This window comes from Aquarana catesbeiana, linkage group LG06 (genome assembly GCF_042186555.1).
Source record: "Aquarana catesbeiana isolate 2022-GZ linkage group LG06, ASM4218655v1, whole genome shotgun sequence".
NCBI classification, from domain to species: Eukaryota; Metazoa; Chordata; class Amphibia; order Anura; family Ranidae; genus Aquarana; species Aquarana catesbeiana.
In genome coordinates this window covers 35,347,997-35,373,836 of record NC_133329.1, presented here as the reverse complement: position 1 = coordinate 35,373,836, position 25,840 = coordinate 35,347,997, and the positions used below count along the sequence as shown (strand labels likewise).

The following is a 25,840-nucleotide window of genomic DNA, read 5'->3' as shown; positions in this document are numbered from 1 at the left end:
ATCTGAATTACAGTTTTTTTGGAAGCGCCTGATTAGAGCTGTCGGCTCTAATAGGCATCCTGATTAGAGCTATAGACTCTAATAGACTTTCAAATTGGTAAACAGCGGGCGCAATGCTGTGCGTTCGCTGTTTACTTAGTGTTGTGTTAGGGAAGCGAATACATCGCTTCCCTAACACTGATCCATCCAGCCAATCAGGATGCTCGGGTCTGGTTACCCTGTCACCTGATTGGCTACAGCGACAGGTACTGTGATTGGATGCCTATCAGGCGTCCAATCATAGCAGAGGACGGGAAAAGGACGGGAAGAGGACAGGAGAAGACGTGAGGACTCAGAGTGTGGAGTACAGTGCCAAGACAGGTAAGTGTCGGGCAATTGATGGGGCACAGTGGCGGAAATTGATGGGCACACTGGCGGCAATTGATGGGGCACACTGGCAGCAATTGATGGGGCACACTGGCAGCAAATGATGGGGCACACTGGCGGCAATTGATGGGGCACACTGGCGGCAATTGAAGGGGCACACTGGCAGCAATTGATGGGGCACACTGGCAGCAAATGATGGGGCACACTGGCGGCAATTGATGGGGCACACTGGCGGCAATTGAAGGGGCACACTGGCAGCAATTGATGGGGCACAGTGGTGGAAATTGATGGGCACACTGGCAGCAATTGATGGGCATAGTGGCGGCAATTGATGGGCACACTGGCAGCAATTGATGGGCACACTAGCAGCAATTGATGGGCACAGTGGCGGCAATTGATGGGCACACGGGCAGCAATTGATGGGGCACACTGGCAGCAATTGATGGGGCACACTGGCGGCAATTGATGGGGCACACTGGCGGCACATGATGGGGCACACTGGCGGCACATGATGGGGCACACTGGCGGCAATTGATGGGGCACACTGGCGGCAATTGATGGGGCACACTGGCGGCACATGATGGGGCACACTGGCGGCACATGATGGGGCACACTGGCGGCAATTGATGGGGCACACTGGCAGCAATTGATGGGGCACAGTGGCGGAAATTGGGCACACTGGCAGCAATTGATGGGCATAGTGGCGGCAATTGATGGGCACGCTGGCAGCAATTGATGGGCACAGTGGCGGCAATTGATGGGCACACTGGCAGCAATTGATGGGGCACACTTGCGGCAATTGATGGGTACAGTGGCGGCAATTGATGGGCACACTAGCAGTAATTGATGGGTACAGTAGCTGCATTTAATGGCACAGTGGCTGCGTTTGATGGGCAAAGTGGCTGCGCTTGATGGGCAAAGTGGCTGCGCATAATGTTTTTTTTTTTTTCAGTTTGTTTGTGCCCCCCAAAAAAATTTTGAGCACCATCCGCCACTGCCTCATTGTATCTCTTGTTACAATGATGCCTGTCTGTGTGCTCCGTCTGTAAAGGGGATGTGGAGGCAGAAAGATGAAACAAGTCAACAGCCACATTGAAACCAGTGAGCCCCCGGGAACCATCCAAGTGAGTGAGCACTGACCAGACTCTGCCCCCTTCTCTTAGGGTACCCCCTTCTCTCTCCCCCTGCACCCGCTCTCTCTCTGTCCTTTCTCTCTCCCCTCTCTCTCCCTGCCCTATCTCTCTATCTCTCTCTGCTCCCTCTCTCTTTGCCCTCTCGCTTTCTCCCTGCCCCCTCTCTCTCCCTGTCCCCTCTGTCTCGCCCTTCTCTCCCTTCTCTCGCTCTCTCTCACTGCCCTCTCTCTCTACCTGTTCACCTCTCATTCTCTCTCCCTGCCCTCTCTCTCTCTCCCCCCCGCCCCTCCCTCTCTCTCTTTCCCCTCTCCACCCCCTCCCCCTTTCTTTCTCTTTCTCTCTTTCTCCCCCTCTCCTCTCTCTCTTTCTCTCTCTCTCCCTCTCCCCCCTGTCCCCATCTCTCTCTCACTCCCTCTCCCCCTCTCTCTCCCTCCCCCTCTCTCTCCCTCTCCCCCTCTCCCCTCTCTCTCTCCCCCTCTCACTCCCTCTCCCTTCCCCTCTCTCCCGCCCCTCTCTCTCTCTCTCTCTCTCTCTCTCTCTCTCTCTCTCTCCCCTCCCCCTCTTTCTCCCCCTTTCTCTCACGCTCTCTCCCCCCTCTCTCTCTACCCCTCTCCCTCTTTCTCTCTATCTTTCTCTCTCCCCCCTCTCTCTCTCTTTCTCTCCCTCCCCCCTCTCTCTCTCTTCCTCTCCCCATCTCTCTTTCACTCCCTCCCCCCTCTCTCTCTATCTCCCCCCTCTCTCTCCTCCCTCTCTCTCCCACCTCTCTATCTCCCCCTCTCTCTCTCCCCCTCTCTCTCTCCCTCTCCCTTCCCCTCTCTCTTGCCCCTCTCTTTCTCTCCCTCCCTCCCTCTCCCCTCCCTCTCCCCCTCCCCCTCTCTCCCCCATTCTCTCTCTCTCTCCCAATCCTTCTCTCCCTTCTCTCTCCCCCATTCTCTCTCCCTCTCCCCCTCTCTCCATCCCTCAGCCCCTCTCTCTCTCTCTCTCTTTTCCCCCTCTTTCTCCCCCTTTCTCTCTCGCTCTCTCTCCCCTCTCTCTACCCCTCTCCCCCCTCTCTCTCTCTACTCCCCTATCTCTCTCCCTCTCTATCCCCCCTCTCTCTCCCTCTCTCTCCCTCTTCCTTCCCCCCCTCTCGTCCCTCTCTTTCTCTCCCTCCCTCTCCCCCTCTCTCTCCCCCTCTCTCTCCCAATCCTTCTCTCTCTCCCCCATTCTCTCTCCCCCATTCTCTCCACCCCTCTCCACCCCTCTGCCCCTTTCTCTCTCTCTCTCTCTCTCTCCCCCCTCTTTCTCCCCCCTTTTTCTCTTGCACTCTCCCTCTCTCTCTCTCTCTACCCCTCTCCCCCCTCTCTCCCCCCTCCCCCTCTCTCCCCCCTCTCCCCTCCCTTTTTCTCTCTCTCCATCTCCCCTCTCTCTCCCCCTCTCCCTCCCCCTCCCCCTCTGTCTCTCTGTCTTTCTCCTTCTCCCTTCTCTCTCTCACTCCCTCTCTCTCTCTCTCTCTCTCACTCCCTCTCCCCCCTCTCCCTCGCCCCCCTCTCTCTCTCCCATCTCCCCCTCTCCCCTATCTCTACTCCCCTCTCTCTCTTCCCTCTCTCTCCCTCTCCCTTCCCCTCTCTCCTGCCCCTCTCTCTCTCCCCCTCTCTCCCCCTCTTTTTCCTCCCTCTCTCTCACTCCCCCTCTCTCTCTCTCCCCCCATCTCCCCCTCTCCCCTATCTCTACTCCCCTCTCTCTCTCCCTCTCCCTTCCCCTCTCTCCTGCCCCTCTCTCTCCCCCCTCTCTCCCTGTTCCCCTCTCATTCTCTCTCTCCCTGCCCCCCTCTCTCTCCCTCCCTACCCCCTCTCTCCTTTGTCCTCTCTCTCCCCCTTCTATCTCTCTGCCCTCTCTTTTTCTCTCTCCTTGCCCCCTGACACTCTCACTCTCTGCCATCTCTTTCTCTCCCCTCCCTCATTCCCGCAGATTTAAAAAATGATTGTGGGGGGACAGACACCATGTTTTACCGCACCAGGTGACACTATCCCTAGTGACATCACTGCATGCCTCTATGGGTCAGGCCTGCTTTGGTGGCAAAAGGGGGACCTACTCAATATTAGGTAAGTAGTCATAAGGCTATGGGTGATCAGTGCATTTTGATAAGTAAGTAATGATAAAGGGTTATTTATTTTTTTGTATTTCCAATTAGTGTTAGAGAGTGAAAGACCTGAAGTTTTCATTATTGTTTCCCAAATATATGATATTTTGAAGTGAGGGTGGAGCTCATTTGATTTATCTTAATTTTCTTTCTTTTTTTTTTTTTTACAGCTTTTTTATAGTCACAGATTTTCCTTCACTTCCTGTCTAGTAAAAAATTGTCCACAGAACAGGAAGTAATAGGAAATCTCTCTTGGGGAGCTCCAGATAGTAAACCTGACAAGGGTTCTAAAAAAGAAAAGTTTGGGCTCCTTATAGACTTTGAGTAATCAGACACTTGGCAGCCCAGCACTTCTCCTCTCCGTGTTCCTGCATGAAGAGAGCTGTAAAGGGGAGTTAGTAATTGATATCATATGATTATATCAGACACAGAGAAGGAATACACCTTACATTGCACAGGCAGTTTTATTTATTAATCCTTTTTTATTGGCAAAGCAAGAAAGACAAATTCTGGTCATTCAAAGCATACAGATTTAAAAAAATATGTCCAAATGTGATCATTTATATGGTGTTCAGATACATTGATATCTTCAAATCCAATGGACACTTTTCACTATATAGATTTAATTTTTTAATACAAAAGCCTTGTTCTACAAATAAACATTTAATACAGGGTGATGTCACAAAGCACTAAAGAGAGAGCACAGCAGCTGTTTACCTTCAGACTATCTCTCATATAATTATTAACATACACAATATAGTACTAAAAGTAAAGTAAAAAGCTTATTTATTGCTTGTTAGAAATATGTTAATAATTATACACTATATTACTAAAAGTATTGGGATGCCTGCCTTTACACACACATGAACTTTAATGACATCCCAGTCTTAGTCCGTAGGGTTCAATATTGAGTTGGCCCGCCCTTTGCAGCTTCAACTCTTCTGGGAAGGCCGTCCACAAGGTTTAGAAGTGTGTCTATGGGAATGTTTGACCATTCTTCCAGAAGCGCATTTGTAAGGTCAAGCACTGATGTTGGATAAGAAGGCCTGGCCTGGCCTGGCCTCGCAGTCTCTACTCTAATTCATCCCAAAGGTGTTCTATCGGGTTGAGGTCAGGACTCTGTGCAGACCAGTCAAGTTCCTTCACCCCAAACTCGCTCATCAATGTCTTAATGGACCTTGCTTTGTGCACTGGTCTAAATCATTTGGTGGAGGGGGGATTATGGTGTGGGGTTGTTTTTCAGGCGTTGGGCTTGGCCCTTTAGTTCCAGTTAAGGGAACTGTTAAGGCGTCAGCATATCAAGACATCTTAGACAATTTCATGCTCCCAACTTTGTGGGAACAGTTTGGGGATGGCCCCTTTCGGTTCCAACATGACTGCACACCAGTGCACAAAGCAAGGTCCATAAAGACATGGATGAGCGAGTTTGGGGTGGAGGAACTTGACTGGCCTTCACTCAATGCAGAGACTGCGACCCAGGCCTTCTCGTCCACATCAGTGCCTGACCTCACAAACGTGCCTAGGACACACTTAACCCCTTCAGCGCCCCCTACTGGTTAACCCCTTCACTGCCAGTCACATTTACACAGTAATCAATGCCTTTTTGTGGTCCCAAAATGGCATCAAAAGTGTCCAATCTGTCTGCCATAATGTCGCAGTCCAGATAAAAATCGCTGATCATCACCATTACTAAAAAAAAAATTATTAATAAAAATGCCATAAAACTATCCCCTATTTTGTAGACACTATAACTTTTGCGCAAACCAATCAATAAATGCTAATTGTGATTTTTTTTTTACCAAAAATATGTAAAAGAATATGTATCAGCCTAAACTGAGGAACAAAAAATGTTTTTTTATATATTTTTTGGGGATATTTATTATAGCGAAAAGTAAAAAATATTGTTGTTTTTTCAAAATTGTTGCTATTGTTTTGTTTATAGCGCAAAAAATAAAAACCGCAGAGGTGATCAAATACCACCAAAAGAAATCTCTATTTGTGGGAAAAAAAGGACATTAATTTTGTTTGGGAGCAACGTCGCACGGCCGTGCAATTGTCAGTTAAAAGGACGCAGTGCCGAATCGCAAAAAGTGCTCTGGTCTTTGGGCAGCCAAATGGTCCGGGGCTGAAGTGGTTAAAGTTCATGTGCGTGTAAAGGCCGGCGTCCCAATACTAATAGTAATATAGTGTATCATTATTAACATATTTCTAGCAAGCAATAAATAAGCTTTTTACCACCTCAATACCGCTGTATACTAAAACACTGGAGAGGTACATGCTGTTTTCTGTAATAAAGTTTTACACATACAGGTGGCCAGGACCAGCAAGTAATCATTGGACAGCTCTGGACACAATCACAATGTACAGAGCCAATCAGAGTTGTTCCATACCTTATGATTGCTTTGAACCAATCACAGCTATCTCATGTACAAATACTCTATTACTATAAAGACCAATTACAACAGTGTAAGGGGAGTGCTGAAATTTTACAAACACAGCAGGAAGAATTGCAGCAGATTGAAGGTGATTTGGGGATATTTAAGTGCCACTAACCTCTCCAGCTGCAGATGCTGTGGGGTAATTTTTCTGCAAATTTCACAAGAGATCTAGTGATGTTGTTTGAGTTAGATATCAGCACTCTGCTCTCCCCTCCTCTTCCTGTGTGCCTGCTTTGTGTTCACATTACAAAGAAGGATGGAAACTCACTTCTGGGGGAAGATGCGGGAGGGAATTCAAAAAATTGTGCTTCCAATAATAATAATTTAAAATAATCTAGTGAAAATGAAAGTGAAAGTATTTTTGCTCAGACCTTTGAAGATGAATTACTCCATAATACCTGCAACTAGAGAGGTCAGTAAGGGCTAGTTTTAAAGCATTATACTGCTTGTTAGCATATGTAAACAATGTAATGTCTATAGCCTGGCTACAGTTCTACTTCAACTGCTCCGATTCATTTGCTTTGTGTGTATAAATGTTAGCTTGAGCCACTGAGCTCGGTAAAATAGTGTTTTTTTTTTTTTTTTTTTTTTTTTTAGCAAATCATTTTCATTGGCAAAGCAAGAATGAGAAATGATGATCCTTCTATAAGGACATGGATGAGCGAGTTTGGGGTGGGATCACATCAGTTTGCTGATGTTCCCTTTTTTTATGCAGCCTGCAAGTTGGAGGCAGAGAGAGAAAACTCCTGTATTTGATAACTAAGTGGTGTCAACTAGCTACTTGAGCTAGCTACAGAACTAGAAAAACTTTGGGGGAGGGGGAGGGGTTGGTAAAACATCTACCTTTTTATGTATTTAATTTCTGTATACCGTATATACTCGAGTATAAGCCAAGTTTTTCAGCACTTTTTTTGTGCTGAAAATGCCCCGCTCAGCTTATACTCGAGTCAAACACTTTTCTGCAGCAGAGAATGACATTTTCTGAACCAAATTTGGGGCCCCGTATATCGGGGCCACTTGGTGCTAGGAACCCCAGCTTTGGATATGTTGTAGTGCTAGTTCCACTGGGTTTGCACACCAAACTTGTGGTTCCTAGCACCAAGTGACCCCAAGATACAGGGCCCAAAATTCAGTCAACTGTGTCCACCTGCAGCAATGTAATTTCTGGACCTTTTGGGTCCAGAGACCCCAAATTTTTGGCTGTAGCTAGGGGGCAGCTAGAAACCCTTAACTACCGAGTTTGAAGTTCGGGGGACCTATGGCTGCAAATGGGCATAGTGAGGCTGCAAATGAGCATTGTTGACCCTCTTTTCCACTTACAGTAGCTGCACATTTCTCACCCTAGGCTTATACTCGAGTCAGTAAGTTTTCCTAGTTTTTTTTGGCTGCAGAAGGTCACCTTCCGGAGGTGTGTGTCTTTTCCCCAGTTGTCAGAGAAGTGGGGTAAGCAGACATCCCCGGGTAGGGGGGTACAGAGAATCCCAGCTGGTGACTAGGAGACACTGAGCGGTGTCTTATCTCGGTCCCATCGTGGCTATAGGATGGCACTCTCCTCCTCCTTGCCTCGCTAAGCACGGTTACCATTCAATGTTGCCAGCACACAGCACAGACACTTCCTCATCCTGGGCTGTTATAACCCCATGCTCCTCTCCATTCAGGAAATGCCTCACAGCTTCTCCCCAGCCAATGAGATTGGAGGGGTGTGGACTGTGGAAGGCAAAGTAGAAGCCCAGTACTGGAGCGTGGCTGTGGGGCCCTAGGGCAGATCGGAGCTGGACTTTGTGGAGGATATGATAATATGACAGGGAGGCTGCAGGGACCCCCTGGAGCTAGGGGTGGGGTTACGATTGTGACCCCTGCAACCCCTTATGCTACATCCATGCAGAGAGTTGTAGGCTGTGTCTCCAGGAGCCTGACACTGAAACTGCATTATACAGATTGTGGGTGCAATACAGGCCTCTGGGGGGGGAAATAATAAATTAGCTTTTTTTACCTACAAAACATGTACATTTAATTTATTTTTATTTTTTAAGGTTGAACTTAGCCTTTAAAACCTTTTGGAATGTGTTACGCCTATATTTACAGTGTGACAGCTGCTCAGCCACTCAGAAGTAACTCTCTATTCTATAAATGAAGACAAAGCTTCCTCTGATTGGCTGAGTTGGAGATCCTGACATCATCCGCCCGCCTCCTTGCCTTAGCCAATGAATAGAAGCTTTGTATTCATTCATAGAATAAAAAAGTTCCTGTCAGTGGCGGCTGGTGCTCAACATTTTGGGGGCGGTAAACAAACCCCCCCTCACTCACACCAAAGCCACCCCCTGGGTATGGACAGGAAGGCGGCCTTACCTTAGGAGATGATGAGGATTGAGGATGAAGGGTAGGGCTGCTGCTCTTCGCTCCAGCCGAGGGAAGAGCCAGGGCTTCTCCTCCAGGCCAAACAGACATTGCTTCTCCTCCCAGCCGAACAGGAATCCTAAGACTCCCTGGCCAATCGTGTCTCAGGACCGGGCACATGGATTGGGGGGGCAGTGCCCCTGCGCCCCTTATGGATGGACTGCCACTGGTCCCTGTGAATGGCTAAGCAGTGCTCAGCCTGACTCCGTTTTGTTCTGAGAATGGGACAGAAAGTTCCCATCCCACTGTCAAAATGCAGCGCTATATACTGTATGTAATTCTGTGCCAGATTTAGACCTTGTGGGGCCCGGGGCCCTTCAGGTTCGAGGGCCCCTTAATACACAGAGTTGGTTTACATTCTCAATGACAGTCACACATTTTCAAAATGCATGAAACAACGTCATTCTGAGATCACGCATACAGACACACACGCGCAGTCATAGGCTACCTTCCTTAACCACTTCAAGAACAGGCCTTTTTCTGACATTTGTTGCTTATAAATTAAAATCAGTATTTTTTGCTAGAAAATGACTTAGAACCCCCCAGAGATTGCAATATTTTATGTTTTGCACAGCGGTCTTTTAAACGCAATTTTTTTGGAAAAATGTGAAAGATGATGTTACGCCGAAAAAAAAAAGATACCTAACATGTCATGCTTTAATATTGTGCACACTTGTGGAATAGCGACAAACTATGGTACTTAAAAATCTCCACAGGTGAAGCTTAAAAAAAAAAAAAATTCTGTTTAGAGCTACAGAGGAGGCCTAGTGCTAGAATTATTGCGCTCGCTCTAAGGATCGCGGTGATACCTCACATATGTGGTTAGAACACTTTTAAATTTGTGGTCCTGACTTGCGTATGCGTTCACATTGGCGTGCAAACACGGAGGGATGGGGCTCTTTAAAAAAAAAAAAATGTTTTCTTATTTATTTATTTTTTTTACACTGTCACTTTAATTAGTATTATGTTTTTATCACTTGTATTGCTGTTACAAGGAATGTAAACATCCCTTGTGGCAGTAATAGTCAGTGACAGGTACTTTTTATGGAGGGGTGTGGGATCTATAAGACCCCAAACCCCTCTTCTGCACTTGAAAGCATTCAAAACGCCAAGATCTGTGTTTTTGAATAATTTTGGTTTTTGAAAACTGTAGCTGTTGGCTCCCGAGCAAACCGGAAGTGTCATCGCTTCCGGGTTATTTTTATATCTGAGACCCGGTCAAAGCCGGTTTCTGGCTTTGTTTGGTTCTCTGGCCAGCCAGCGGACATGCTGGCTGGTCGCTCGGGTCTCCTGGTTGGATGGGAGAGCTTGGGTGAGCGGCGGGGGGGGGGGAGAAGGCCCCTCCCGCTGCATGTAATAACAGCCGCATCGGTCGTTATTACCAGAGAGCTGACCGTCAGCTGTAAAAAAACAGGACCGGGGTGTTGGGTGCAGCTGCAGGTATCACTCCGGTACAACCACTTGAAACCAATGACGTACAGGTACGTGATATGGCGGCAAGTGGTTAAGAGTGTGAAAACTCTAGGTGTGGTTTGCTTGAGCTACCAAAATTTTTTTTTAAAAATGATACAATTTACCACTCCAGAGGAAAAACTTTTACAGATGATGTCAGACAAAATATTAATTCCCAAGATTAATTTAATAAAAGAAATACATTTTTATTATATATTTTATATCATTTTTTTATATTATTTTTGTATAGAGGTGGGCCCTTTCTTTCAAAGGGGCCCGGGGCAGTTGCCCCTTTTTGCCCCTAATAAATCTGGCACTGATGTAACTGAGTCTGCCTTCAGTTTATACAGCGCTTCCAGCCGCTGCCTCTGTTAGTAAAAGGGAATATTTCATTTGGACAAGCTTGGTCCAAATTAACTATTTAAACATTGCAGAAAGCTGGATATCAGCTTTAAAGAAGAGCTCCATCTTTCAAAACAGTTTACATAGTTTGTTTGGCCCAAATAAACAAATATCCAGTGGCCTCACAGGTTAGTGAAGGACGTGTGGTAAAAACTGTATGTAGCTGAGGCCACATAGAGCATACTGCACTGTGTTCCGGGTGTTAGCCAAGACTTCCTGTCTCATACCTAGAACACAGATCAGTCTATAGTAGCAGCGCAAACGAACTATGTAAAGTGTTTTTGGAGTTTGGAGTTCTTCTTTAAGTAAGTGGATGGACTATAGAACACATGTCTAACTAGTGGAAGGAGCATAGTCCTTACAAAGGGGCCCAGCCAGGTGAGGGAGGCATTGTACACTCACTGTAAAAGTCACACTACCATGTTCAAAGTAACAAACCTCGTCCTTCACACCACTGCTGACTGTTTTTTCACATTTTCCAAGCAGGTCATCATCATATTTATCATCCTCATCCCAAACCTCTACCTTCAAGCTAAATCCTGGACTGAGTTCCAAAACTCCGAGATCAAACCGTTTGTTCCATTTTGGATTATTATTGTTCCATATGGTCTCTGTTCGAGCAAGAGCCAGTCCAGGACCCGGTCCAGCACTTATTTTTACATAGGCATCAGTGCTCGTGCCGTAGTCACCCCAAAGGTTTGAGGCACGTTGTGCAGTGACCACTACTTTGGAAAGTCCCCTTTTTGCGGGGCAACAGTTTTTATTTTGGCCTCCACCAGTAGGACAAACACAGTTGCACTCTTTACCACTACTCTGCTGGGAACCTGATGGGCAAGAGCAGCTCTTATGCAGTGCTTTCTCCAAGATGTATTCACTGATGGCTTTCTGTAGGCTTTGTCTCTGAGGTCTGTTGACTTCAACCAGGTTGTGGATGGGCTCCAGAGAGTAGGATATGATATCTGGGTCAGTCTTTAGGCTTTCCATCCAGGTGTTGAAAGTGCCTGCATCTGCGTTCTTTACATCAAAAGAGAGCTGCTCATATTGGATCTTCCCTCCTCTTACCTAAAATTCACAAAGAAACATTATTTTGCTTACTGTTCTGCCCCCCTGTTGGAGCAATTGTATTGAGTCCACATTGATGCTTTATTGGTGCAATATTCTACTATGTTTAGGCAGATTTATGTAGGATATTCTGTACATATAAATATATTGTATTTTATATAGCTGCATTTTACACATCGGAATGGTAGCGTAATGACTCTTAACTATGTTTATTTTATGCAAGAGGCTGATGCCTTACCTTGGCACTTGTGGGCTGACCTGTTTATGGATGTTTATCTAATGAAACATGTCAAAGGAGGTTATCTACAAAATTATAAAATGCAGATTTGTCTGATTAGACTTGAGAGGGGTCATAAAGATCCAGGGGGTGAGTTAATGCAATTTGGTAAGAATGCAATTTGGCCATAAGCAATACAAGAAGTATCTAATGATGATATAAAAGAGGTCTTAGGTATTTACTGAGTACTTGTTTATGGTAAATAGCATTTTTCAAAGCGTAACTTGTTTACTTAATTAAGAGTGGTAAATATCTAAACAACTTTAACCAAGAGACATTATTTGTCACACATAAGATCAAAGGTGCGAGTAAAACCAGCCAATCAGATAGCCCTGTGTAGCACCCTCTAGTGCTAGAAGTGTAGATCATTTTTTTGTGTGTTTAGAGTAGGTAAATGTGTGCAGGGTCTGTTTTTTTGTTTCTGGGTTGGGCAGAGATCCAGGGAGAGCTGGATGACTTACAAGCAGCATCACTGAGACCTCCCCCCTATTTCGAGAATGTACTGGAACCTTCTAGAAAAATGGGAGGGGAAGTGTGGTGGAGATGCCTGGAGTATTCTGAGGGCCCTGAACAATCCCTAATTTAGGCTGGCAGGGGGCAGACCACCTCAAATACTCTGGGACAGCCCAGCTGGGGAGGAGCGTTCAGATGAAAGATGGAGATAGAGTGTTAGGCTGTCGTGGCCTTTGAGGGAGCTCCCCAGTCTGGCGGGGGGGGGGTGGTGACCTTGGGCCTGGGCTCGGGGTACGGATGGGACCCTCTGAAAACCCGCAAAGGTGTCCTGGCCAGAAGGCACTGGTAGCAAGGAGAGGACAGTGGGAGAACACTGCTGGGCAAGTCTCCAGGAGGAACAGCCAAGAGGGCTGATGAGTGACACAGTCAGGAGGACTGGGAGGCACGCCTGAGAGGACTGGGATGGAGCAGTCTGGGATGGGTGCAAAGCCAGTCAGGAGGACTGTGGTGGCACGGACAGTGGAAAGGGGCAGCTGCAGCCAGGAGGGCTGGTAGAGCCTGAAGAGGTGGTACTGGGAGCAGTAGCCACATATAGGGCAGCTAGCACCAAAGACTTAAATTTTGCTACACCATAGGGGCCCGTGGTCCCTGGCTGCAAAGGGCATTCAATCAGATCCAGCTGTGATTGTGCTGGGTCTTAAATCTGTGCCAGCTGGTCCTGGGAGTGATAGTCTGCAAGCGAGTTTGTGCTGGAGGTAGACGAGGAGAGAATGTATATACATGAGTGTATATAGTCCCTACAGAGTTTTATTGATCAAATGGGCATCCACAATGTACCCTTCCCCATCCAAGATCAATTCCCCTAATAAAAAAACAAACACAGCTGCAAGTTCGTGTATCTGAGTGACTGGAAATTTGTGTGCCTGGCTGTGAAGGGTGGGAGATGACCACAATAACCAGCGTCCCTTACGGGGGGTAGTGCTGCACCTACATTTAAGTCAATAGGTTCTTTATGGAGGCACATGTCTCAAATGTAGTGTACATTTTTACATGAATGGAAGCTTCCTAGGTGCATATTATAGATCGGACATAAATGCTGGATGATGTAGTGTCTCCATGCTTGCTATGACATAAAAGGACTAAGTATTTTGAATGGGACTCTGAAGGCTGCTGTTCATTGTATTATATGCAAACACTCTGTCATCTGTTCTGGGATCCATTAAATGCCATTTCTCTGGTAAAGAACTGTGTTGCTGCCAAAATTCATTTTACAATAAAAAAGTATGTCATCACCCCTATATTTGACAACACTATGTACTTACAGTTCCCCCACTCTGGCTCTGTATACCTAGAACTGAACTGCTAGGAAAATAAGTGATAATTTGCCCTTCTCCTCTGGATCTTTGTTCTAGGTGTACTGAAGTAGAGTTGGCACACTGCCTCCTTTATTCTCCACAATCTTGTGTGTCTATGACATCTCATCTTTTAGTGTGATACTAAGCCTAGCCAGTTGAGGAGCAAGGGGATGTCAAAAGAAATTGACCCATGGGGCAAGAAGTACAGATCCAGCCCTAATGATATGTACCATAAACATAATACAAAAAAACAATATATATATATATATATATTATATATATATATATATATATTCCAACTATACTTATTACTTACCTCCCAACTTTTCTCATTGAACGTCTGATGAAAACTCTTCCCACTGTTGAATTTTTGGCTTAGTTCCTTGCAGGCGCTAGCTGTTGGATTTTCTCCACCTTTCCCAATGACAGAAACTGAGGCCTCCATGCTAAGACAATCCTTCAGCTCGTACATGGACATGCCGTCCATGGTGACTTGACAGGTCTTGATGGCGCTGACCTCTTGCACTTTGCCTCCTACATCTGCTTGGCTGATATAATGAGTGCCGTAGATGCTAATTAGACGTTTGTAGTGAGCTTTAGTGCTGGCATCATAAGTCGGTGGCAGAGACCCCAAGGCCCGTTTTAGATCTTTGCTCAGTGGAGAAAGGTCTGAAAGTCGGAAGCTGGTAAAGGGACACATTTAGAGCTTCAAGAAAAAACACAAACACATTTTTCCAATCATGTTAACACTTGTCTCAGGAGTATCCTTTTGCTTTGTACAGAGATAGCATTTTGGATGATGCCCACAGAGTTTTTTCAACTCTGTCATACCTGCTTTAATAGGTACTGGGGAAGTTGAGTTACTGACTCAATATATTAGTATATTGCTACTGTATACTGATCAAATTATCAAAATCTGTTTTATTGGAAGCAAAATTATTTTGCAGCTGGTAAACAGGTATTTTAAAGTAGCGAGAGGAGGAACTTTTTGTCATAAATTTTACTGGTTTAATAATGAAAATATATGTTACATTCAAAGACGTACCTGTAATAGACACAGCTCAGATGGTTCTTGATGAAGCTGTAATGGTCTGTGCTGGTCTTACTCTTACCAAACTGTGCTACTTCGGAATGAGAACCAGCCATTACCAGGTTGCCAGTCGCCCCATTGTGGCTGATCTCTAGACCAGCTTTCCAGTCATTCTTCACATCAGATGCAGATTCCTCAGCCAGCGATGCAGAAGATCGGAATACCTCACTGCTGATAATCCGAGAACAGAATGCCTGGGGACTCCAGTCCACCATTGCAAGGGGAAGCTTTTGCCAATATGTTTTCATATATGGGTTTCTACAGACAGTGCAGGTGTTGTTCTGTGTAGAAAATGTCTGAAGATCTAGCAGGTGAGCCCTGGTCTGCTTCATGGTCACAATATCAAAGCCTTGACCAAGAAGATTGTGCCCAGGGACAAAATAAAGTCTATCGCATATTGTTTTTTTGGCAGATTTGCAGGCATAGTTGAGTGGGGTTGTTTGGCAGGAGGTAGAGGTGGCAAAGCTTAGAAGAACCAGGCTATACCACATATTCAGTTGCATTGAAAATTAACCCTGCAGAAAAGAGATAAAAACAAGACCAAAGTTAGATTCCCCATTGATATGCTCTTTATGATTTACTATACATAATTATTTTACAGGTTTTTTTTTTCTTTTATATTCCTGGATATTCCTTTAAAAAATCCACTGGAAACTGGCAATAGGGCTACCATTCCCTAACAGTTTCCTTGAAGTAGTATATGGAGAAGCAACTCCGCAGAGAGAAAACAGGAAGATAGCTTATTGCATTGCTCTGGCCTTCACTCAAATTTGCACATATATCAATCATAAAAGCACATCCTCCCTGCTGATTGGATAATTTACTGGCAATTTAAAAGTACTTAGTACAGCTTTCAAGGGGGAACCCCATGCATAGCACCTTGTCCCCATGTTGATGTGAAGAAGAAGGGCCTCTTCCCCACAACCCTGGCCCGGCAGTCGTGGGGAGTCTTTGGGAATCTGATAGCTCACTTTAACAATAAGGGGACACACAGATACCACCCCTAATGTGAATGAGTAAGGGGGAATATAACATCCTCTACTCATTCACCAAAAAAGTGAACAGTAAATAAAAACACTCAATTTTTCACACAATAAATCCTTTTATATAAAAAAATGTCCTACAATGTAAATCCATCGTGATGTAGATTGTTGTAAATCACGTTGATCGACATAAGCCAAAGAAAAAAATCAGGCCACCCTAACATGATGGTGGGCACATGCAATATAAGGTAAGAGGTGGAGACAATGGTGACATCATCGTCTAAAAATGGCCATGGCAATATTTGGTCGCTGTTATTGCCCAAATATTGCCGTATGACCATATTTGGGCAATAATTTCAGCCCCCATCCATGCGCCTTTGCTTATGTGGCTATATAATGAATGTATGATTGCTGAGGATGCAACAGATTCCTGCACCTGATGTGTTCTTAGGAAATGATCATGTTACCCTTGCCCTCTTAATTGCATGGCCATGGACTTCTGTTGGAGTGCACACATTCAATCCCCTATCCCTCCTGTTTACTATGCATGCACCACTTCCTCAAACTTCCTGTTGAGGAAAGCCACACGTTACATCACTACTATTACCCTGACTTACTCAGCAGGACTACCAGTTCTACTGTGCCTTGCTCACACATGCACAGGACTGCTGATAAGGCAGTACAGTCAGCCCTCCTGTACGGGGCCCAGGTCCCATCAGTTCAAAAGGGCTGAGCAGGAGGGTCAGCTGTACTGACTTATTGCAGACACGATCCTCTTCTGCTTCCCTTTGCAGCGCTGCTAGCTTATCCTCTTCTTTATCCTTGCGGCTGCACTGCAGGGGGATTGGTCCTAGCACATGTGCGCCTTCCATCTGCTGTCCGGGTCCCCCGTGTGCACTTTTTCCCCACAGCACTTCTGGCTTCCCTCCTCCCCCAATGGCAACTGATACAGGCACACAGGGGGATGTTTCAGGATGGATAGCAGGGGGAAAGGGCCGACCTTTCCTAAATGAACACAGTAAGCAATCGGTACCAATCACTCCTGTGTCCATTCATCACTAATGCATAATAAACTGTGTTTGTGAATGAACAGGAAGTCTCAGAGTGCTTCCTATTCATTCATCTGTGCAGCTGAGGCTGATAAATCTATGTCCTCAGTAATTTTTGGACGGGTGGTGCCCTGTCAAGTAGGCTGTATGGGGCCCTGTTAATTCTAACAGCAGCCATGCACATGCATACCAGGTTTATTTATTTATTTTTTATGTAGTAATCTCAGCTGCTGGTGCATGTAGGCACAGGCAGTATCAGCACATTCCTGTGTAGTCTGATCCCTGGAGAATGCTATATGGAGAGTGATGGATGAAGGGCGTGTGATCAATTGCTCACATCAAAACGTATAAAATGTATTCGTATGAAAATAGAAGCAAATAAAAGCAATTGAATAATACCAATACTACGTATCATGCAAACAGGTAACAAAATATAAATAACATGGAAATTTAAAAATTAAAAATGGGTTAAAAGTATCATAAGCCCATATTGAGGCGGGTGTTTAGAATTGGCTGACGTGTTGAGGATAACCTCTACATCAGAGACTTTGAGAACCAGGACGCAGTCTCTATGGGCCAGTAGGCCAAAATATGTACATCAACCTAATGGCTAGTTGGAAAAAATGGCCTGAACTAGGAAATACGATTTTCTGTGTTCCATACCAGTCCCGTTCAAGCGTTCTATGTGATAGTTGATGGTGTGTGTGTTCTCCTTTAAATTTGTAGAGAAGGGATTGTAGGGTGGTGTGGACCTGTCGCGGGCTGGATGGAAGAGAGATTTTTCGGCCTGCCTGTATCCTCCTGGGAGAGTGCTGTCCTGTATTAAGGAGGATGGAGGGGGGTGAAGATCTCTTGAGAGGATACTGCAGCCGAGTGTGCCCGCAGCTGTCTCTCTGCCTCAGATAAAGGAGGATACCTGGAGAATGCACTAAAGGGTGACTCCTGAGGACACTGCAAGGGAACAGAGCTACTCTAGCTGTTCCTTCATTGAAATTACATGTAAATTCATTATGTGCGAATGGGGCAAACAATATTTACAGACTATATTTGCTGCAATTCCAATGTGTGAATGCTGAAAATACCACACCATACCACAAATACCACACCAGACTGCTTGCAGCACTAACACAGTCCTGCTATAAGATCCCTTTCACACTGTGGCCACTCAGCGTTAGCTGTAAAGCGTAACTAGTTTTAGCGCAGCTTTTTGTCTGCTAGCGGGGAGCTTTAAACCCATGCTAGCAGATGAATAAAGGGTTAAAAGCATCCATGTTGCGGCGCTGTCAAAACGCTTTTCAGGCGTTTTGGCAGCGCTGCTCATTCATTCGCCCGAAAGATGCTGCTTGCAGGACTATTTTCTAATGTTCTGCAAGCGCTCCGCCCCAGTGTGAAAGCACTCAAACTTTCACATTGGGGTGACATGAGAGGCGTTTTTTCAGGTGCTTTACAGGCGCTAAAAAAACACCTCCAGTGTGAAAGGGGTCTAAGTCTTTGAGTCTTTTATCCCCATCATTACTAGTATGAAAAAAATAAAAATGACATATATATATATATATATATATATATACACACACACACATACACACACACAGTGAGGATGGAAAGTATTCAGACCCCCTTAAATTTTTCACTCTTTGTTATAATGCATCCATTTGCTAAAATCGTTTAAGTTCATTTTTTTTCCTCATTAATGTACACACAGCACCACATATTGACAGAAAAACACAAAATTGTTGACATTTTTGCAGATTTATTAAAAAAGAAAAACTGAAATATCACATGGTCCTAAGTATTCAGACCCTTTGCTGTGACACTCATATATTTAACTCAGGTGCTGATCATTTCTTCTGATCATCCTGGAGATGATTGTACACCTTCATTTTAGTCCAGCTGTGTTTGATTATACTGGCTGGACTTGATTAGGAAAGCCACACACCTGTCTATATAAGATCTTACAGCTCACAGTGCATGTCAGAGAAAATGACAATCATGAGGTCAAAGGAACTGCCTGAAGAGCTCAGAGACAGAATTGTGGCAAGGCACAGATCTGGCCAAGGTTACAAAAACATTTCTGCTGCACTTAAGGTTCCTAAGAGCACAGTGGCCTCCATAATCCTTAAATGGAAGACGTTTGGGACGACCAGAACCCTTCCTAGAGCTGGCCGTCCGGCCAAACTGAGCTATCGGGGGAGAAGAGCCTTGGTGAGAGAGGTAAAGAAGAACCCCAATGATCACTGTGGCTGAGCTCCAGAGATGCAGTTGGGAGATGGGAGAAAGTTGTAGAAAGTCAACCACTACTGCAGCCCTCCACCAGTCAGGGCTTTATGGCAGAGTGGCCCGATGGAAGCCTCTCCTCAGTGCAAGACACATGAAAGCCCGCATGGAGTTTGCTAAAAAACACCTGAAGGACTCAAAGATGGTGAGAAATAAGATTCTCTGGTCTGATGAGACTAAGATAGAACTTTTTGGCCTTAATTCTAAGCGGTATGTGTGGAGAAAACCAGGCACTGCTCATCACCTGTCCAATACAGTCCCAACAATGAAGCATGGTGGTGGCAGCATCATGCTGTGGGGGCGTTTTTCAGCTGCAGGGACAGGACGACTGGTTGCAATCGAGGGAAAGATGAATGCGGCCAAGTACAGGGATATCCTGAATGAAACCCTTCTCCAGAGTGCTCAGGACCTCAGACTGGGCCGAAGGTTTACCTTCCAACAAGACAATGATCCTAAGCACACAGCTAAAATAATGAAGGAGTGGCTTCACAACAACTCCGTGACTGTTCTTGAATGGCCCAGCCATAGCCCTGACTTAAACCCAATTGAGCATCTCTGGAGAGACCTAAAAATGGCTGTCCACCAACGTTTACGATCCAACCTGACAGAACTGGAGAGGATCTGCAAGGAGGAATGGCAGAGAATCCCCAAATCCAGGTGTGAAAAACTTGTTGCATCTTTCCCAAAAAGACTCATGGCTGTATTAGATCAAAAGGGTGCTTCTACTAAATACTGAGCAAAGGGTCTGAATACTTAGGACCATGTGATATTTCAGTTTTTCTTTTTTAATAAATCTGCAAAAATGTCAACAATTCTGTGTTTTTCTGTCAATATGGGGTGCTGTGTGTACATTAATGAGGAAAAAAATGAACTTAAATGATTTTAGCAAATGGCTGCAATATAACAAAGAGTGAAAAATTTAAGGGGGGCCTGAATACTTTCCGTCCCCACTGTATATATATATATATATATATATATATATATATATATATATATATATATATATATATATATATATATATATATAAAATCAATTGTAGACACTCTAACATTCACGCAAACCAATTGCTATACACTTATTGTGATTTTTGTTTTTACCAAAGACATGTAGCAGAATACATTTTGGCCTAAATGTATGAAAAAAAAAATTTTTTTTTTATTGGATATGTTTTATAGCAAAAAAGTAAAAAACATTGTTTTTTTCTCTTTTTTTCTTGGAATTTGTCATTTATAGCGCAAAAAAAAAAAACAGTGGTGATCAAATACCACCAAAATAAAGCTCTACTTGTGGGAAAAAATATAAATATAAATATCATTTGTATACAGTGTTGCATGACTGAGCAATTACCAGTTAAAGTAGCACAGTGCTGAACAGCAAGTAATGGCCTGGTCATAAAGGGGGTAAAATCTTCCGGATGTCAAGTGGTTATGTGGACTACAGAAAATAGCTTGAGATTAAAGGACATAATAAAAGGGCAGGGAGATGTATTCCTTACAGGAACTGAGAGCAAAATGGGACACATTTAGCCTGGATGTATGGAAATATAGGTAATTACAACATTTCTGGAGGAGCTTAACAAAATCACCTAGTTCAGTAAAAGAATTAAATCCGAAGTAGAGCTGCACAATTAATCGTCAAGAATCGTTATCGCGATCTTGACTAAAGTGTTTCACAATTCTTTCTATGCAAAGAATTCTCTCTGCTCTTCTGAAGCCACAGCCCTCAAAAGAAAGAGAAAAACTGGGCAGTCTGCCAAGAATCAAAACATTCTTTATCAGTTGAACTTAAGTATAAACATTATAACAATTTGTCAATGGAATAGACTTTGTGTGTAAGGCCCCTTACACACAAAGATCTCTCCGTTGATCTCCATTGAGCCGGCGGATGACAGGTCCAATCTGCTCACTGAGCAGGGAGGGGCTTGTCAGGTGCCTCTGCTGCCTATGGAGGGATCGGATAAAAAACGGACAGCTTGTCCGTTTTCATCAGATCTCACCCGATCCGATAGCGACGGACCTGGACGTAGGGCCATCTGTCTGCTTTTTGCGGATCGGACCGGGTCGGATGTCAGTGGACATGTCTCCGCTGACATCCATCGCTCCATAGGCTAACAGGTCCGCCGCCAAAACTGACAGGCGGACCTGAACGGTCCGATCGTGTGAAAGGGGCCTTAGTGAAAAAAGTTTAACCACTTAAACACTAAACCTTTTTCTGACATTTATTGGTTTCAAATTAAAATAATTTTTTTAATCTAGAAATCCTAATTATTGGTCTAAATGGGAACAAAATTTGGATCAGACAGTAACAGAAGATCAAAAGTGTAAAATATTAGGATTAATATATACAGTGTGTGTAGACTCAGAAGTAAAGGAAATTCATTTTAAAAAGATTTAATGTATAAAAAAGTTTTAAAAACTTACGTTTTTTCGGGAGCAGTGATTTTAATAATGCTTAAAGTGAAAAGTGTAATATTCCTTTAAATTTCGTACCTGGGGGGCGTCTATAGTATGCCTGTAAAGGGGCGCATGTTTCCCGTATTTAGAACAGTCTGACAGCAAAATTACATTTATAAAGAAAAAAAAGCCTTTTAAAAACTACTCGCGGCTATAATGAATTGTCGGTTCGACAATACACATAGAGGTTCATTGATAAAAACGGCATGGGATTTCCCCACAGGGGAACCCCGAACCAAAATTTAAAGAAAAAATGCATGGGGGTCCCCCTAAATTCCATACCAGGCCCTTCAGGTCTGGTATGGCTATTAAGGGGAACCCCGCGCCAAAATTAAAAAAAAAATGGTGTGGGGGTCCCCCTAAATTCCATACCAGACCTGAAGGGTCTGACAACACGAGGAAAGCCATAGGGAAGTCCCCCGAAGTCCCCGTGCATCAGAGGAAGGCGGGGTCACCGGGTGGCCCCGCCCTCCATTATACAAGAAGTGTCAGAAGAACCAAAGCGTCACATGCCGGAAGACTCCCACTGAGGCGGATCGTGCGGACGGAGGGGAGAAGAAGCAGGAGGAAGATGTGGGACGAGAATAGCAGAGGAAGAATATGGAGAAGAAGAAGATGGAAAAGAAGGAGGAAGAAGAACAGCGAAGGAAGATCAGAAGAAAGAAGATGAAAGAAGAAGAAATTAATAAAGGACTTGTCAAAAACCGTCTCTTGTGTTTAACCTTTTTTGACACTTTTTTTGTGAAATGGTAGGGGTACACTTGTACCCCATTACCAATTCACACAGGGGGGCGGGTGTTTTTTAACCTTTTTTAAACACTTTTTTTGTGAAATGGTAGGGGTACATTTGTAACCCATTACCAATTCACACAGGGGGCGGGATCTGGGGCTTCCAGATTCCAATAAGCCCCCCGCCCGCAGACCCCGTACTTTCGTAGCCCCTTACCATTTCACACAGGGGGAGGGCCGGGATCTGGGGGACCCTTGTTAAAGGGGGCTTCCAGATTCCGATAATCCTCCTGCCCACAGACCCCACAACCACCGGGCAAGGGTTGTGGGGATGAGGCCCTTCTCCCCATCAACATGGGGACAAGTTGCTTTGGGGGCTACCCCAAAGCACCCTCCCAATGTTGAGGCCATGTGGCCTGGTATGGTTCCGGAGGGGGGGCGCTCTCTGGTCCCCCCTCTTTTCCTGGGGCCTGCCAGGTTGCGTGCTCGGATAAGGGTCTGGTATGGATTTTTGGGGGGAACCCACACCATTTTTTTTTAATTTTGGCGTAGGGTTCCCCTTAATATCCATGACAGACCTGAAGGGCCTGGTATGGAATTAAGGGGGACCCTCACTCATTTCCTTTTTTTTTTGGTTCGGGGTTCCCCTGTGGGGAAATCCCACGCCGTTTTTATCAATAAACTTTTATGTGTATTGTCGGACCAACAATTCATCATAGCCGCGGGTAGTTTTAAATGACTTTTTTCCTTTACAAATGTAATTTTGCTGTCAGACTGTTCTAAATACGGGAAACATGTGCCCCTTTACAGGCATACTATAGACACCCCCCAGGTACGAAATTTAATGGAATATTACACTTTTATTGTTTCGCTTTAAGCATTATTAAAATCACTGCTCCCGAAAAAACTGACATTTTTAAAACTTTTTTTGCATTGATACATATCCCCTGGGGCAGGACCCAGGTCCCCAAACACTTTTTATGACAATACCATGCATATAAGCCTTTAAAATGAGCACTTTTGATTTCTCCCATAGATTTTTAAAGGGTGTTCTGCAGCTTTCGAATTTGCTGCGAACACCCCAAATTGTTCGCTGTTCGGCGAACTGGCGAACAGCCAATGTTCGAGTCGAACTCATGTTCGACCCGAACATAAAGCCCATCCCTAGAGGTCAGTGGGGAAACAACAAATGTGGAGTGGCTAGTGGAAGTAGACCAGATTTGTCTTTTGGAGGACTTGATAAATATTCATAGAGATACTTATGATAAGTTTTATAAAGTTTTAATTACTCTAATTGGTGGACTCAAAAGATATACATCACATAAAAACAATCCTCAGAGGTAACATCCCATTATCATTCTATGTAAAACAAGAGACCATCCATTGGGGGTGAAGACAAAAAGCAGGGCTTTTAAATGTACCTCCATTGAGATGCCTTCACAGATTTGTGCTTCTATGTGCACAGAAGAGAGAATAGAAGGGCAGGTGGAAAAGATAAAGTTGATCTTTGGGAGGAGAGGTTAGGGCAGTAATTCTCAACCAAGGTTTTGTAGAACTCTAGGGTTCCTCCAGAGGTTGTTTGGGGTTCTTTGAGCTGTGACTGAATGACCCGTTTGATGGTGTCTGCAAAGTTATGGGGCCAATGTCACTTGGCAGAACCAGCTACATGACACCAATGATCTTTTAGCTGTCTACAAAGGTGACATTCTGAGCACCACTATAAGGGGGCGTCCTTCCCACTGGCCGGCAGTAATAAGAGGAATGTAAGAGGCTTTTTTTTCCCTACTGACCTCCCCAATAAATTGGTTTTAGCAGGGGCTCCCTAAGACCTGAAAATTATTTTATGGGTTCCTTTGGGGTTAAAAAAAAATTGAGAAATAATGGGTAAGGGGTTCTCTTGGGAGAGTGAGGAACTGCCTTGGACCCTTTGCTTTATCTCTAGAATGACAGGAGCCGTCTTTATCTCACTTTAATAGTCCTCCTTATAGAAATGTAGTCTAATATGGGCACTGTAATATAATTAGAAAAGTGTCATTAAGATTGGAATAAATGAATTAGTAATACATATGTTTATAGTTCACTTTTTGAGGGATTGGAGAATGGGGGGAAGTTTGAGGGTTTAATGAGTTTTGTTTACTTTAATGTGTGATAGAAAGAAGTCCATTTGAAAACTACTCTCTGAGTCTGTCTTCCCTTATGTGTCATGTTTATATGTGAGAATATAGAGATGTATTCATGATAATAACAAGGCAATCATTTTTGTAATTATATGTGCAAAAAAAACAATTAAAAGATGACATACAATAAAAATCAAAATATACTCCAATAGAAATGAAACCACCACAAAACAGTGTAAAAGTGACTACTGACCTCAAATCAACATAAAAAATATAGGACAAATGGGCCTCCAATAGTAAGGGATACGAAGGGCAGTAAATAGGTTGGTTGGCAGCAATCAGAATTAAAGTACAGTTTCCTAGATGACCCTAATCTGCCCCTATGTAATTTGCCGGTCCTTTTATACAACAGCTTCTGATACACTATGGTGGCTCTTCGCTCCCTTTTATTGTGAAAGGGGAGCTGGTACATAACAGAACCCCCATTATTGACCCGTATAAGCCTGCTGGCCATCGTTTTTTATCCAATGCAGTGCATTATGGTTACAAGGAATGCAAGCTGCTGAATTACATCATTACTCTGCGGGGACAATGGAACTTGAACAGGCAGGATCCACCTCAAACCCATGGTGGAACCAAACCTGAACCCCATCCCTAATGGTCACTAAATGGTGTGAATAGGAGGACAGGTGGACTTACCCAAAGTGGAGGGTCTGGATGTCAGTTCTCTGATGTGATCTCAGTGCTGAACACACTGACAGTGGAGGACTGGAGGAGTCTGGATGTTTTATATGTGTGTGTTGGAGGGGGGGAGGGGCACATCCTCTCATCTTCTGAAATAAGGAACAAATCATCCGGCAATCCAGCTGAGAAAACCCACCACAGATCTACACCCAAAACCTCCAACACCCAGCCAGGGTGTCTAAAAATGACTTGTCATGAACTGTTCTAATTCTTCTAATTCTGCATGTGTGTCCTGTAAGTTGAGAGTAATTCTCAGTATCTGTTCTTATTCTGTATGTATGGACTCTGCACAGTACTACTTCACTTGTCCTGTATGTTGGGTGAAATTCTCATTATCTGTTCTTATTCTGTATGTATGGACTCTGCACAGTACCACTTCTCTTGTCCTGTATGTCGGGTGTAATTCTCGGTATCTGTTCTTATTCTGTATGTATGGACTCTGCACAGTACTACTCCTCTTGTCCTGTATGTCGGGTGTAATTCTCAGTATATACTCTTATTCTGTATGTATGGAGATTTTTATTTGTAAAAAACAAACAAGATACATAATAACAAACTAACTGACTGAAAATAACATAATTACAACAATTACTGACATGTTGTTTTGGTCAAAAACTTAGCAGTTAAAGGTCATTAATAGGAAATAAATGTCATGTGACAATAAGACTCCTTTCCATAAGTCTATACTTCTCCAACATTTCATTATAAGTCAGAATCAGAGTCACTCTGCCCACTACCAGTTCCCATATCAGATTCTGCGTATCCAGGATCAGGGGGCGGACATCTTTTAGTGGGCGGGTCATCCTCTGAGCCAATCACATACTCCTTTTCCACTCTTTTTAATTCCTGCTCCAGTTCCTGGGCCTCTAGAGAATAGGAGTCGGCATCCGAATCTGATAACGCTTCATACCTATTGGTGGAAACTGCCGTACCCACTTCTGGT

At 44.4% G+C, this 25,840-nt stretch overlaps 2 protein-coding genes across 3 annotated transcripts in view; both read right to left on the bottom strand.

Moving 5' to 3' along the window:
- Nucleotides 1–25,840, bottom strand: part of LOC141148300 (perforin-1-like) — a 63,122-nt gene that overhangs the window by 24,857 nt on the left and 12,425 nt on the right. The gene's annotated exons all lie outside the window — the stretch shown is intronic.
- LOC141148301 (perforin-1-like) overlaps nt 10,164–25,840 on the bottom strand; it is a 31,242-nt gene continuing 15,565 nt past the window's right edge. The window contains exons 1-4 of one of the 2 annotated variants that reach the window (XM_073635598.1): nt 24,853–24,937; nt 14,503–15,062; nt 13,774–14,140; nt 10,164–11,372 (exon numbers count right to left, since the gene is read on the bottom strand). In XM_073635598.1, coding sequence (XP_073491699.1) covers nt 10,644–11,372; nt 13,774–14,140; nt 14,503–15,050 — 1,644 coding nt within the window. In that variant the 5' untranslated portion in view covers nt 15,051–15,062; nt 24,853–24,937 and the 3' untranslated portion in view covers nt 10,164–10,643. Of the gene's footprint in view, nt 11,373–13,773; nt 14,141–14,502; nt 15,063–24,852; nt 24,938–25,840 lie in introns of those variants that run through there. The other variant, XM_073635599.1, reaches the window with a different exon arrangement.